This window comes from Prunus mume, linkage group LG2, assembly GCF_029339155.1.
Source record: "Prunus mume cultivar Tortuosa linkage group LG2, ASM2933915v1, whole genome shotgun sequence".
Classification (NCBI taxonomy): domain Eukaryota; kingdom Viridiplantae; phylum Streptophyta; class Magnoliopsida; order Rosales; family Rosaceae; genus Prunus; species Prunus mume.
Window position 1 is genome coordinate 21,549,945 of NC_142699.1, and position 14,026 is coordinate 21,563,970.

The 14,026-nt window shown below is 38.9% G+C and overlaps 1 protein-coding gene across 2 annotated transcripts; it reads right to left on the reverse strand.

Annotated features, from left to right (window-relative positions):
• Positions 1-10,533: 10,533 nt before the first annotated feature.
• LOC103321721 (WAT1-related protein At4g15540-like) lies at positions 10,534-12,628 on the reverse strand. 2 transcript variants are annotated; one of them, XM_008223547.3, is made up of 7 exons: positions 12,279-12,622; positions 12,128-12,193; positions 11,927-12,040; positions 11,594-11,834; positions 11,354-11,512; positions 11,115-11,266; positions 10,534-10,999 (listed from the first exon to the last, which is right to left on the reverse strand). In XM_008223547.3, the coding sequence occupies exons 1-7, from the start codon at positions 12,452-12,454 to the stop codon at positions 10,795-10,797; spliced, it is 1,113 nt and encodes a 370-aa protein (XP_008221769.2). In that variant the 5' UTR covers positions 12,455-12,622; the 3' UTR covers positions 10,534-10,794. The 2 variants fall into 2 exon arrangements, with proteins under 2 accessions (XP_008221769.2, XP_088900935.1); XM_089044809.1 differs by lacking the exon at positions 11,354-11,512 and having other exon boundaries at positions 12,279-12,628.
• Between the last annotated feature and the right edge of the window lie 1,398 nt (positions 12,629-14,026).

The following is a 14,026-nucleotide window of genomic DNA, read 5'->3' on the forward strand; positions in this document are numbered from 1 at the left end:
TTTTAGACATAGCAAATGCAGATCTATTAACCAGAGCTCACACCTGCCTCAACAATCCTATCTACTCAGTTCATCTTGCACCTTGGAAGTTATACTTTGATGGATCAAAAACTGATATAACTTCATGGGGCAGGAATTGTCTTGAAGAACCACTTGGAATCAGACACTGCTACATCTTTCCAATTGATTTCCAATGCACCAACAACAGGGCAGAATATGAGGCCTTAATCATTGGCTTAGAAATACTGGTAGAACTAGGAATCCAATCTGTGGAAATTCTGGGAGATTTCATGCTGGTTTTAAAATAAATTGCGGGAATACAAGTGCCTAAGCCCTTCTTTGGTCGTCTACTTGGTGGCAGCTAGAATCTTCCGATGATCAGAGAAGCCACTTGGGAACATATCCTAAGGAAGAAAATTTTATGCCAATGAATTGGCCCAGTGGCAACAGCGCATAAATACCCAAGATCGTGTACAAAGAAAAGCCTATCATCCGCTCCGCCAGGGGGATGGAGATAGATGTCAACTCTGCCACAATCACTGAAGATGATTGGAGAAATCCTATCATGACCTATCTACGATATCCAACTTTGCCCTCCGAGAAGAGAGTCAGAATCATGGCTTTAAACTACCTTATGTGGAATGAAGATTTGGTCCGAAAGAGCAAGGATGAGGTGCTTTTAAGGTGCCTCGGAAAGAAAGAATGCATTAAAGTTATGGAGGAAACCCATGAAGGAATCTGTGGAGCGCATCAAGGTGGGAGAAAAATGTGCTGGTTAATTAGGAGATATGGCTACTCTGGCCAACCATGATGAAAGATTGCATTAACTATTCCAAGGGGTGTGAATCTTGTCAAAGACACGGCCCACCAAAGAGCCCCATCAGTTCCCTATGAATCCAGTGGTAAAACCATGGCCCTTTAAAGGATGGGCAATGGATCTCATTGGTAAGATCTATCCAGCCAAAGAGCCACAAAGATCGCTTATCATTGTTGCCACAGACTATTTCACTAAGTGGGTGGAAGCCAAGGATGTTAAATCTACTACATCTCAAGAGATCATCATTTTCATAGAAGAGCAGATTATCCAAAGATTTGGCATCCCAGAATCAATCACAACTGATAGAGGATCCTCCTTCATATCCGGAGAAATGCTGGACATGGCAGAGGCATTCAAAATCAGACTGCTCCAATCCACTCCTTATTATGCCCAAGCCAATGGACAAAGGCGGAATCAAGCAACAAAGTGATCATCAACATTATCAGAAAATGATTGAGAAGAATCAAACAATGGCATGAGAAGTCAGAAACTCAGTGCATATAGAACTTCAAAAAGAGAAGCGATCGCATGACTCCTATGCGTAACCTACACCATGATGCAATTCTGCCTATGGAGATAGCTGTTCACCCTCGAATTGCTCACCAACATGACTTAGTAGGAGAAAACTACCCTGTGCCATGCCGAACTGAGGGATTGATGCAGCACTGACACTCTCAACAAACTCCGGCAGAAAACAGCAGATCAAGGGCCTACAACAAGAGAGTCAGGACAAGAGTTTTGAAGAAGGGAGATAGTCCGAAAGGCTTCTCCTGAACCCATGTGGTGGTTATGGAAAATGGTCGCCTACATGGGAAGGCCCTTTCATAATCAATCGATCCTCGAATGGGGGCATACAGGTTGCAGGATAGGGATGGAGAAATCCATACGGCCCCAATCAATGGCAAATGGTTAAAAAAGTTTTATCCAACCATGTGGGATTCGCAGGCTGTACAAACAGACCCTGGGATAGACACAAGATTACACTAAAAATCTTTTGATTCCTTTCAAAATTACCCTTGTTTTAGATTTGTTTTGAGTTTGTCCCTTTGTTGTACTTCTACTTCTGTTTTCCGTTAACGGGAATTTACCGCGCCAATTTAATGGCCATAATATTTAAGTCCAAACTGCTCCAAAACGATTCAGACTTAAGGGGCATTGTTTGGGCCAAAAATTGACACACCCAGCCAAATAAAAGATGGAAGCCCAAAAACTGTAATAGTCCACCAAGGCTCATCAGAGCAAACAAGGCTGATTTGGGTCTCACAGGCCCAATATAATAGGAAGAGGGAGCCCAGAATAGGAACAATCCCACGTGACATCTCTGGGATAAAGAAAGTCAGCAATGGCGGAAGTCAGCAATGGCAACTGTCATAGAAGAAGTGATTGAAGGGTTCATGACATCAAATTGATTCTGAAAATCTGAAGATCAAATCCCTCTTATATATGTATATTCAGAGATTTTTCTTCTGTCTTTACAGAGAAGGTAATTCTCCCAAGGAGATAAGCAAGTTACAATCTCGAGAGGGATAAGCAGGAAAGCAGCAGCTGTCCGTAAAAGGAATCAAACTAACCATCACGGGTAAAATATCACAAGGGGCAATGAAATTGGGAAAGAGATTAGGTTCCTTTTCAAGAAAATCAGGGAAGTGATTGCCTATCTGAGAGCCTATCTGCCAAAACTGAAGAAGAAGAGGAAAAGGGGGAAATATCTTTGCCGCCCAATAAATAAACACAATCACCCTACTCCAGAGAAGAAACAGTTTACTATAAATACAAGAAGGAGTGAACAGGGGAAAGGACAACCAAAAAATCAATCAAGACAACCAAAAAATCAATCAAAAACAAAAACTCAAAATGATCACTTGATCTCAAAAAACCTTCAAAACACTGAAGCAACCAAAGCTCATTGAGCCACACACAAAAACAACAACAATCAATCCAACACTCAAGTCATCAATCAAACAAACAACTCAAAATCAACCAGAAGCTCACTTGAATTCCAAGTGAAAACCAGCTTTAGATTAGAATTCCCAAGGTTCAGACTTAGAAAATAAGTCATTCAAAACGAGATTTCTCTCGTTACAAATTTGGTTTAGCAAAAGCCAAGACAGGTAGAGCTTGAGCTTTTCCCAAACATGAAAACCTCAACAAATTTTACAAAGCGCCTCTAGCCCATCAAGTCCTCGAGAACACCACGCCTTACAGACTAAAGAAGCCGTAGTTCGCCCCTGAAGCTTCACAAAAGCTTAAGGTACATTGAAGCTCGCCAGAATCAACCTTTGGTATCGATTTATAGTTGAAGCTTAGCAATCGAGTTGTCAACGGTCCAACCAAGCCTCAACTGGCATCTCCAGCCGGGCATTTCCAAATTGTAATGTAGCCTCCCATCCAGCAGAAATGGAGTTCCAACTCAGTATCTTCATCTCTCTAGCATGAGTATTTATTGTTATAGTTTTGTAAAAGGCGCTCACTAAAAACAGTTTAAATTCCATCAACCATTCTGGCCAGAACAACCTCTTTATACTGAGATAAATTGTTAAAGTCCTCACCAGTCTGAGGCAAGAAAAGAACTTACTTGGGAGATATTCCTCACCCAAATTCACAATCGTTTGTTTGCAGAAATCAGTAACTTGGGGCGCAAGTTATTTATTCCAAACTAAGTCTGCTAGAATTTTTATTACTAGCAGTGGCACGCTCGCACACCAAAAGAAAGCTGACTTGTTGACCAGTTTATGGTTCTCAAGGCAGTGAGGAACTTTGCCCTTCCATCACAGGAGTAAACGCAAAACGGGCAAACACATTCATGTTTCAATAAGTAGATCCATCACATACTTCCTTTGAGACAAAAATATAACAGTTTTTGACATTGCTACTTCAATCTCGATGAAGCATTTTAGAGCACTTAAATTATTCATCTCTAATTCCTGAGACAAATACTTTTGTAGCTTTTTTTGCTCTCATGTGCCGTTCCCAATTATAACCATGTCATCCACATAAACAATTAATGCAATGATTTTTCCTCAATCACGCTTCAAGACAAATGTGTGGTCTAAATTACTTTGAGCGTATCCAAAATTCTTCATGGACTTAGTAAATCAGTCAAATCATGCCCTGAGAGATTGTTTTAACCATATAATGATTTTCTGGGCTTGCAAACTTGATCTTGTCATGAGCTAAATTACATCCTGGTGGTAAATCCATGTATATCTTTTCTTCCAAGTCTCCATGTAAAAAGGTATTTTTAACATCGAACTGATGTATTGGCCAATCTAGATTTGCTGCTAGAGACAGTAAGACTCTAATAGTGTTGATCTTGGCTACTGGGGCAAAGGTCTCCTGGTAGTCCACCACACATCTCTGTGTGTATCTCTTCGCCACCAATCTAGCTTTATATCTTTCAATGGATCTATCTTCTTTGAGTTTCACAATATAGATCCACCTGCATCCCACCATCTTCTTAACGTGAGGTAAAAGCACGAGCTCCTATGTGGCATTCTTCTGGAGAGATCGCATTTCTTCATTTATGGCTTCTTTCCATTTTAAGTCTTCTAGTGCTTTAGTCACACTATTGGGACAGATATAACGATCAACTACTTCACAAAGTGTACATGTGACTCTGATAATCTGCTTAAATATATATAATTATTGATGGGGTATTTTCTTTTGGCTTTAAGATATGCTTCGTACTGTGCTCGAGGTTTACTACGGTTCTTCCTTTTTGAAAGTTGGTATATATGGGTATCTGTATCCTTTATGCTTTCTGAAATCAAATCATCATGGTATATTTCATTAGTGTTATCAATTTCATAGGGATATGTTACATGAATGACTTCCTCAGAAGGCGATTGGTGTGGTACTAGAGCTGAAGGTGGGTTTGGAGCGGACAAAATCTCATATAACAATTCAATTTCCTCCTCTTTATTTTGGCAACATTGAGTCAACCTATCGTTTTCCACCAGCGACCGGTCCTGTGGGAGATGCAATCGGTATCTTTGAGGCAAAGACTCCTCATGTGCACGGATAAAAGGAGGCGGCTGGTTGTGTTAGAAGGGCAACCAATCACTTTGATGCTAAGTCTCTTCAGTTGTGAAAAAGTCCAGAAAAGTTGGGGTGTTTGGCTCTAGATTCTCCTCATGTGCTTCTGAAAATATGTGTCATGATCCTGGAACACTACATCCGTGGAGATATAAACCTTCTGACTTGGAGGGTGATAACATCGATAGTCTTTCTGATGAGGGGCATAGCCAATGCAAACACACTTTTCTGCGCGGGGATCCAATTTGTTGTGTTGGTGATCATGTAAGTGTACGAGTACAACACAGCCGAAAATACGTGGTTCAAGGTTTGGGGTGGGAGATATTTGAAGATGATGGTGAAGTGTTTGAAAAGGAGTTTGGAAATTCAAGATAATTGAGGGAATCCTATTTATGCACGAACGACTTCCAATAAATGTACAAATAAAGATGCACAAACGACTTCCAATAAATGTCGGTTCTTTCGCTCAACCACCTTATTTTGATGGGGAGTATATGGACGTGAGCGTTGATGTATGATGTCATGATCCTATAAGAATTTTTTGAGATCATGATTAAGAAATTCTCCGCCATTAACAGAATAGAGAACCTGGATTTGGGCATGAAACTGAGTCGCCACCATTTTGTGGAACTGTTGAAACGTTAAACTAACTTTCCCTTTGGTTTTGAGAAAGGAAACCCAGGTCATTCGGGTGCAGTCATCAATGAAAGTGACAAACCATCGAGCTCCAGCTGGAGTAGCGATTTGAGGAGGGCCCCAAACATCATAATGAATAAGGAAAAAGAGAACCAATCTTTTATTTGTACTTAACGAGAACGAAATACGATGGCTCTTAGCCAATTCACACATATCACATTGGAAACTAGAAATATCAAAACTGAAAAATAATTGTGGAAACAGCTTCTTCATATAACTGAACGAAGCATGCCCAAAACGTTTATGCCATAACCAAACTTTGTCTCTCTGCATCTCATAACTAGATCCATTTTTTGTGAAAGTTTGACCAACTTTGGTCTCACTATCTGGTGTCCAGTCCAAGTAGTAGAGTTTGCCCAACCTAATACCACAACCAATCGTCTTCCCCGTGAAGATGTCCTAAAAAACACAATGATTCGGCCAAAATGTTACAGTACACCCCATACTAATAGTAAGTTATGCAAGAGCCAACAATTTATGGTCTAAGGTTTGATAAGAGGATTTGATTTGAGATGTAAGGAATTTGATTTAAGGTTTGGATTTGAATTTGACGGTATGATTTGAAGGCTTAGAGAAAACCTAGGATCAATTCCTCTGATACCATGCTAAAATATGATATTTTGTTTGAATACTTTAAGTTAATTGTATTCTTCTCCATAAGGAAGTATAGATAGGAGTTTATAAGGGTATTGTACAAGGAAATAGATACAGTAATTAATTAGAAGAATATCTCCTAATTATACAAGGATATGTCAACTATATAAAACAAGGAAGTAAATCACCTAATTAACTTAAGAAATAAACCTCCTTGATTTAGTAGGTTAACTCACGTCAACATTTTTTACAAACCCAACAAGGCCGAGTAACAAGAAGCTGAGTGGAGGAAGCTCTGATTTTCATTAAATAAAGAGACAGTTAAGTAAATCAATTTAAACAGAGAAAAAGCAGAGACCTGTTGAGGAATAAGAAAGGAGAGATAAGAGTGAGAACGGCTAAAGCATTAGAGTAGACAACAAGAACGGTTGAGCATGGCTTCCTTGTTCAGTATCAAACCAGTCACCTGAGCAAGAATCACCATCACCATTCCCACAAAAGGCATTAAAATTCTCATCCACATATGCAACTCTCTCTCTCTCTCTCTCTCTCTCAAAGTAGGGCAGGAACATAAGAGTCGCAGCCACAAAGGTGGAAGCATGAAACTGAAGCCAAGCATGGTATATTTTCTAGCATTAAATTAGTCAAGAATTGATTTCAGGCCCAAGAAAATTGAGCGACATCTGATAGAAGAGCATATGTTATCTGGTGTTGTGCAGAAATAATGCAAATGTCTTAATTTTTCATGTTCAATACGGTTAGATGTTTAAAACAGAAACTATACATGAATGATATTATACTTCCATTCAAGCAGTGACACATTTCTCCCTCTCTACTCCCCCTCCCTCTCATGGGGTTGCTTTCTTGCTTGCTTGCTCTATGCCCTATATGACAATTTAGAGTCTTTCTGAAAAGTGTGTCTCTATTCATCGAGAATTGCCCATTATATGGACAGAATACAAGTTAATTAGGAAAGAACACAGGCTGATATTCAGCCCCTGAAAACAGCTCACCTACCACATATACATGTATCTAATTATAGCTAACCTACCACATATACATGTATCTAATACATGTATCTAATTACAGCTAACCTACCACATATACATGTATCTAATTAATGAAAGAATCTGCTGGCATTTAAATCTGATTTCCTTTGACATCCCCCCTCAAATTGATGCTGGTAAATCGACAAGCATCAATTTGCTAACGAGGAAATGATGGCGCTGACGTGGCATGGATTTGGTGAAGATATCGGCGATCTGCATCTGTTCCTGTGGCCTATGCAGCACAAGGTAAGCCACGAGGCAGGGATATGAGCACTGTTCAGTGTTTTTGTTGCAAGGGATTTGGTCATTATGCTGCAAATTGTCCCCGAAAATTCTGCAACTACTGCAAAAAGGATGGCCATATCATCAAGGAATGTCCTACTCGACCCCCCAAGAAATCAGAGACCGCATATACCGCTCCGTTGGCTCTTCTAGTGCTGGAAGTTCTGTGACTACAGTACCATTGACACAAAGTGCTCATGCTCCTGTTCAACCTGTGACCCTTGACATGATTCAACAAATGATCATTTCTGCATTTTCAGCTTTAGGACTCTCAGGTAAACCCTTCTCTACATCATCTCCTTGGTACTTTGATTCCGGGGCTTCCCATCATATGACAAACAATGCTGATTCTCTTACCAATGTAAACAAATATTTTGGAAATCTCAAAATTCATACTGCTGATGGCAATCATTTACCTATCACGGCGACTGGTGATGTTTCTCCCTCTCTCACCGATGTCTTTGTATCTCCTGGTCTTACCACCAATCTTGTGTCTCGGTCAGTTGGTTGATAATGATTGCAAAGTGGAATTCTCTAAATCTGGTTGTGTTGTGCAGGATCAACAATGTCAGGGAGGATGATCGCGAGGGGGCCTAAAGTGGGACGTCTTTTTCCTCTTCAATTTCCTTTGTCTTCTTTTTTACCCTTTGTCTCCTGTAATTCTGCTCATGTTGATTACCGAGCGTGGCATAAACGTCTCGGACATCCAAATTCTAATGTCCTTCATGATTTATTGAAATCTGGTTTTCTTGGGAATAAAGAATCACCATCTCTTAGTGCTGTTCAATTTGATTGCAATTCTTGCAAACTTGGCAAAAGTAAGACTCTGCCTTTTCCTATTCACACACCACATATAGTTCAACCTTTTGATATGATACATAGTGATGTGTGGGGCATGGCACCAATCACTTCTCATGCTAATTACAAATACTTTGTCACTTTTATTCGCCGTTGTTCCATGGTGGTTTGAGTGAGAATGCGTTGTTCCTCGCGAAGGAGATCATTGAGGCATGTATCCAAGGAGGGGACAGATTCCCGGTTCATAAGATTGGATCTGGTGCCTTCAAATTCAGGTCTCAATTTCATCAGAAATTGATCCCTCTGGGTAGTTTCATGGATAGATTGAACAGAACTAAGACCTTCGGATGGTAAGTCAGCATAAACTATATCAGTGTATTCAGCCCAAAGATTAGTGAATCTAGAGTAAAAATCAGAGATAGAAAGGCTATCCTGTTGGAAAGCGGCCAATTCATGTTCAAGCTGGAACCGACGAGCAGTGTTTCGTTGACTATAGATCTTCTTCAGGTAAGTCCACATCTGAGCTGCAGTCTGAGATGATCGAAGGTTCAAGATGATATTAGGTTCGACAGATCCTAAAATCCATGTCATAACTTGAGCGTCCTTGACTTCCCACTTGGCGTGCTGGTCTTTGTCTTTGTTTTTGTCAGGAGCTGGGTTACTTCCATCAACATGTCCCCACGCCTCCTTACCTTTGACGAAAATCCCGAAGTGAAACGCCCAAGCAGAGTAGTTCTTGCCATTGAAACGAATCAAAGAAACATCTGACTTATCTGAAGACATGATGTCAAGAGAACTTGATCAAGAATAACTGAGACTAAGGAACTTGAGAGCAAGAGATAATTCAGAGCTATAGCTCTGATACCATGACAATTTAGAGTCTTTCTGAAAAGTGTGTCTCTATTCATCGAGAATTGCCCATTATATGGACAGAATACAAGTTAATTAGGAAAGAACACAGGCTGATATTCAGCCCCTGAAAACAGCTCACCTACCACATATACATGTATCTAATAGCTAACCTACCACATATACATGTATCTAATACATGTATCTAATTACAGCTAACCTACCACATATACATGTATCTAATTAATGAAAGAATCTGTTGGCATTTAAATCTGATTTCCTTTGACACTATATATGAAAGGTAAAGGCCAATGGCCCAACGTTTTTATTTTAGTTCGGATATGATCCTAACTGGTTTATCAATAGTACTACACCTATTAACCTTTTTTTTAGAAACTTTCCTATTGAAAGGAGTGATAGCATATTAAACTCACACATTACACGGATGCTAGGACTTGAACTCAGAACATTTCCTGAGGAAAGCAATTGCTTCCAAACCACTACTTAGAGCATGTCTACGGGTGATGTGAAATGCAAAATGTTAAATTTAAATTTGATGACTTATGTGGCAACTTGACATTTAAAAAAAAATATAACTCCACAAGAAATACCAAAAATGATAGTGGGGTCCATGACTAAAAAAATATTAAAATAACATTTGACATCAAGCTTTTTGATCGATATGTTATTTTTGACATCTCTCTTTAAACCTTCAAATCCATGTAGGATTTGACTACTTGATTGTGATAACAGTAGAGAAGATTGAAGAAGAAAGCAGAGAAAGAACTCAGAATTTTGTATTGATCTTGAGTAAGTAATGATTACAATGTAAAGCTCAACTTATATACTTGATAACAGACTTAGAGACTAAGTAAACTCAGCTTAACAACCTAACAGATTCTACTAACAATTCTAACTAGAACACGTGAGCTCCATGTGCTATTCAAACAATCTTAAGCTGACCTGGACAATACAGTTATCAGATTGGAGCAATTTTAATCTTCAATTTTTATTATTTCATGTTCATGTAGCAATTTGACATATACGTTGGAAATGCTCTCACAGTCTTTTGCAAATCTATTAACTTTTAGTTATCAATTGATATAGTAATTTCTTAATTACTGAGAAAGAATAAATAAAATCTGGAATGAGCCTTTGCATGAAACAAACTGCAACATCACTGGTGTCGCTAGTATTATTTGTATAATGTATGTAATATGGATGCGCAAAAGATTTTTTATAAAAAGAATCTATAAAGTTGTCTTTGGATATCAAGATTTTGAAAGATGACCACACTGGTTGATTGTCATACAACATTTTAAGCCGAGAATAAATTTAGCAAAGTGGCCCTACTTACAAATCTTAGAAAGAAAGGGAAAATGAAATATGCCAAACCATAATTAAAGTGGAACCTTATTCTTGTACCACAATTTCACCTCACTCCAATAGAAGTTGGACTTTATTCCAATTTTTTTGTTACTACTAGAATGTTTACTTATCCACGTTACACATATTGTGATCGATTCTACTTACTTCGTTATCTCTTATATCAAATAAAAAAAATAGAATTTTTTGTGGTTTGACAACATATCATCTCAACTATTTAATAAGAAAAACTCCTTCCGAAAGTCATCAAGAGCTTCTTCTTCTTCTTTTTTGAAGTCGAAGTCATCATCAAGAGCTTGACAACTGATGGCGTGCAAGACTTTTCTCCTCAGTGCCTTGTTTACAATGTTTAGGCAAAAGAGGTTCTGCTTTTGATTGAGGAAATGACTCAAAGCTTCCGGTTTGATCATTTTGAGCCTTCTCCTTCTCTTCTTGGGCTTTCCCCCAAATTACGGCATAGAACCCTACCACTGTTATAGCCGCTCCCAGCAACCTTTAAAAAAAACGCAATAAAACATGGTTTTTAATTTTCTGGGTCGGTGAATAAAACATGGTTAATTAGGTAGCAGGTAGCAGAGTATGTGAGAATTATAACAGATAATCTTTACCTTCCAAGATAAAGAGTATCTCCAAGAAATGCCACGCCAACGAAAAGTGCCATGACTAAACCAAGCGGCTTGAACATGGCAACATAAACAGGACCCTTTATGTTCAATGCCCACAAATGAATACCAGCCCTTAGCATTACTTCAAAAGTTGCCTAGAAATCAATTAAGCAGCACCATAAAGTTTGGTTGAAAATCAAAGGGAAACTAAGCCTATAAAGTTGAAACAGATCAACCCTCACATTGTACCCAATAGCTATGAGTTCAATGTCAGGCTTTAGCTTCCATGCATTTAGTCCTTTGACAGTAATCAGAGAAATTGCAGCAGATTGGATGGTCACAAAGATGCACCGAATCGTTGTAACCATCAGCACTGCAGGGTAGTCCCTAATAACCCATGTCTGCAGATAAAAAAATCAAAAAATCTTTGAAATGATGCAATTAAGAGGTGGTTTTGATGTGAGCACAGGATTTTAAATTACCTCTGTAATATGCATCATTGCTAGCAAAAAGCTTTGAAATGCAAGCACAATGCCTCCAATGAACCAGTTCGTTTGAGAGGATAAAAGAAGCTGCAGACTGATTAATTTATTATGTGATGCATCAGCCCTTATGAGTGGTAGGCCTTTATATAAGGTCAGCATGAGTGCCCCTGAGATTGAGACCACTGTGCCTATGCACTTGGCCTGTCTACTGGTAATTCTCAAATCCAGAATTTCCATCCTAAAAAGCCAAAACATATTTTTTATTATAAAATATATATATATATATATATATATATATTCATCAATTTGGGACAGCCACTGCATATTTACCCAGTGATGACAGCAAGAATGAAGGTAAAAGCTGGCATGAGATCAATCATTGCAGAGGCCATAGTTGGAGAGCTGTAGTTTATCCCAATAAACCTTAGCAGCTGCGCACTAGAGCTAAAAATCATGTTCAAACAAATTTAAACACGATTAACCAAAATATATAGTAAAATAGATCAGCAGAGATGACTAAGTTTAAGCTACCTCATAAAGCTAACAAGGAACAGTTTACAGATGAAGGACCATGAGAGAGGTGGATAAGTTCTTCTTCTGCAGAAATAAATAATTAACTACTTCATTAAAACTAAAAATTAAAAGAAGGGTTATTGGGTAATTAATTGGATGAGATTAAAACCTGTAGAAGAAGAAGGAAGATGGAAGCAAGACAAAAAGGGCGAGGGCATTCGCATAGACAACAAAGACAAAATCACTCATCCCTTTCTTCATAGCTGCTTTGCTCAAAATGTTCAACCCCACATCCAAAAACTCCACCATCACCATGATCACTGTTACTGATTTTAAACCCAACATTGCTGCTTGCTTCTGTGCCCTGCTTCCTCTGTATGCATGCTTGCTTCTCGTTCCCACTTGCTCAATAGATCAATAATTCAATCATAACATACGATCATATTTTACTTTTGTGGGTCGATTGAATTAGGTTGTTGAGTATACAAGAAATGATGACATTAACTGTTTACCAATTATATCGGTTGAGTATGGACCACCTATATATAATTGGTAAACAACAAAGGTGTGATTAAATGCTCGACCAATTGCACTCGAACAATGGCTTGGATTGGAGTTTGAGATGTGATGTTCTGTTTGTGCGGTAACAGATTAAAATTCGAATGATGTTACCTCATGATCATCATAGTGTTCTTTTTTTCGCTATTAAAATATAAAAAACAGAGAAAATTATGAGAGACGTGACGATATATTTCTTTCTGTTGTTTTGTGGCTCAGAGAAAGATAGTAGCTGTGTTTGTTGGACCATCTTCTCTTCTTCTTGGGCTTTGCCCATGAAAGCATTCGCAACAAGAGGCCTTAGTTTAAATTTAACTGAGACCATGTTTATTTCCTTGCCGGAAAGTTTTTCCCTTTATCTAGAGTGGCCCATGGAAAATGAAGGCGGCTGCTAGTCTGTAAATCCAAGCCTTTAGCGATCAGATTCTCAGTATTCAAAGCCTTTTTAGTTTCCCAACTTTTGGGTCTTTCCCCTGCAGTAGGAAGGGCTGATTGGAAGGCCACAGAGATGCAACAATCAAGGGCAGCTCTCTGCGTCTGCATGGTCCAACTTGGTAAGTGTAAAAATAAAATTCCTAATTTTTTTCAAATTTTATAAGCAAGGAGTATAAAATCTGATTAGTAATCATTCTTTTTGTGTTTCTAATGCCAAATTAAGGGCATTACTATTCTAGTTTGCGGCGGGGTCGATCATACAGTCCAAAAGCAACGGGTCTAACCCAATGAAAAATGATCTTGATTTGATGATCAGTGGTCTTAGATTCACATCTCTATGGCACCTTGTCAATATGTGTGTAAGAAAATTCCCCTCCCGCTTTCTAACTTTGGCCAAAAAATTAAGAAACAAAAACCAACAACAACAAGAAGCAGCATGCGAGCACCTTTATGTGTTGAAATTTGAACCTATTTACCACATAGGATGAATGTGAGTCTGGTTGAACTTATGCAAGTCAGTTGTATGCTTAGGCAGTGGACCAATAGAACATAGTTCTTCCATCTGGTGGTCCTATAGTTCGGTTTGAATGACAAATCGACAATGACCACTTTGGGGGCTCTTCTCTGCAGCTTAGCTCCCTGGTGGTCTCTCTGATGGGTTACTTATCATCAACATACTCACTGCTTCTCCAGCTGTTTTTTTAAGGTCACAACCTTAATGAATGTGATCTCGGCCCTCCTATTGGAACATGCCAGGCGTACGTAGTATGTGTGCATGCATGTATGCATGTATGTATGCATGTGTCTCTCCATGTTGCATTTCTATACTGAAGTGGGGGTTGCTGCAGGCATTTGGCAATGATGATATGGTGATGTCAATGCTTACTCGAAATAATTGGAGGGAGGGAGGGAGGGAGGGAGGGA

Excerpts from the sequence above, each read along its gene's own strand:
- LOC103321721 (XM_008223547.3), bottom strand. The coding sequence starts at position 12,454 with ATGTTGGGTTTAAAATCAGTAACAGTGATCATGGTGATGGTGGAGTTT. Across the intron at positions 12,194-12,278 it reads TCTTCCTTCTTCTTCTACAG|AAGAAGAACTTATCCACCTC; the intron begins GTTTTAATCTCA and ends TTATTTCTGCAG. Across the intron at positions 12,041-12,127 it reads TTCCTTGTTAGCTTTATGAG|CTCTAGTGCGCAGCTGCTAA; the intron begins GTAGCTTAAACT and ends CATGATTTTTAG.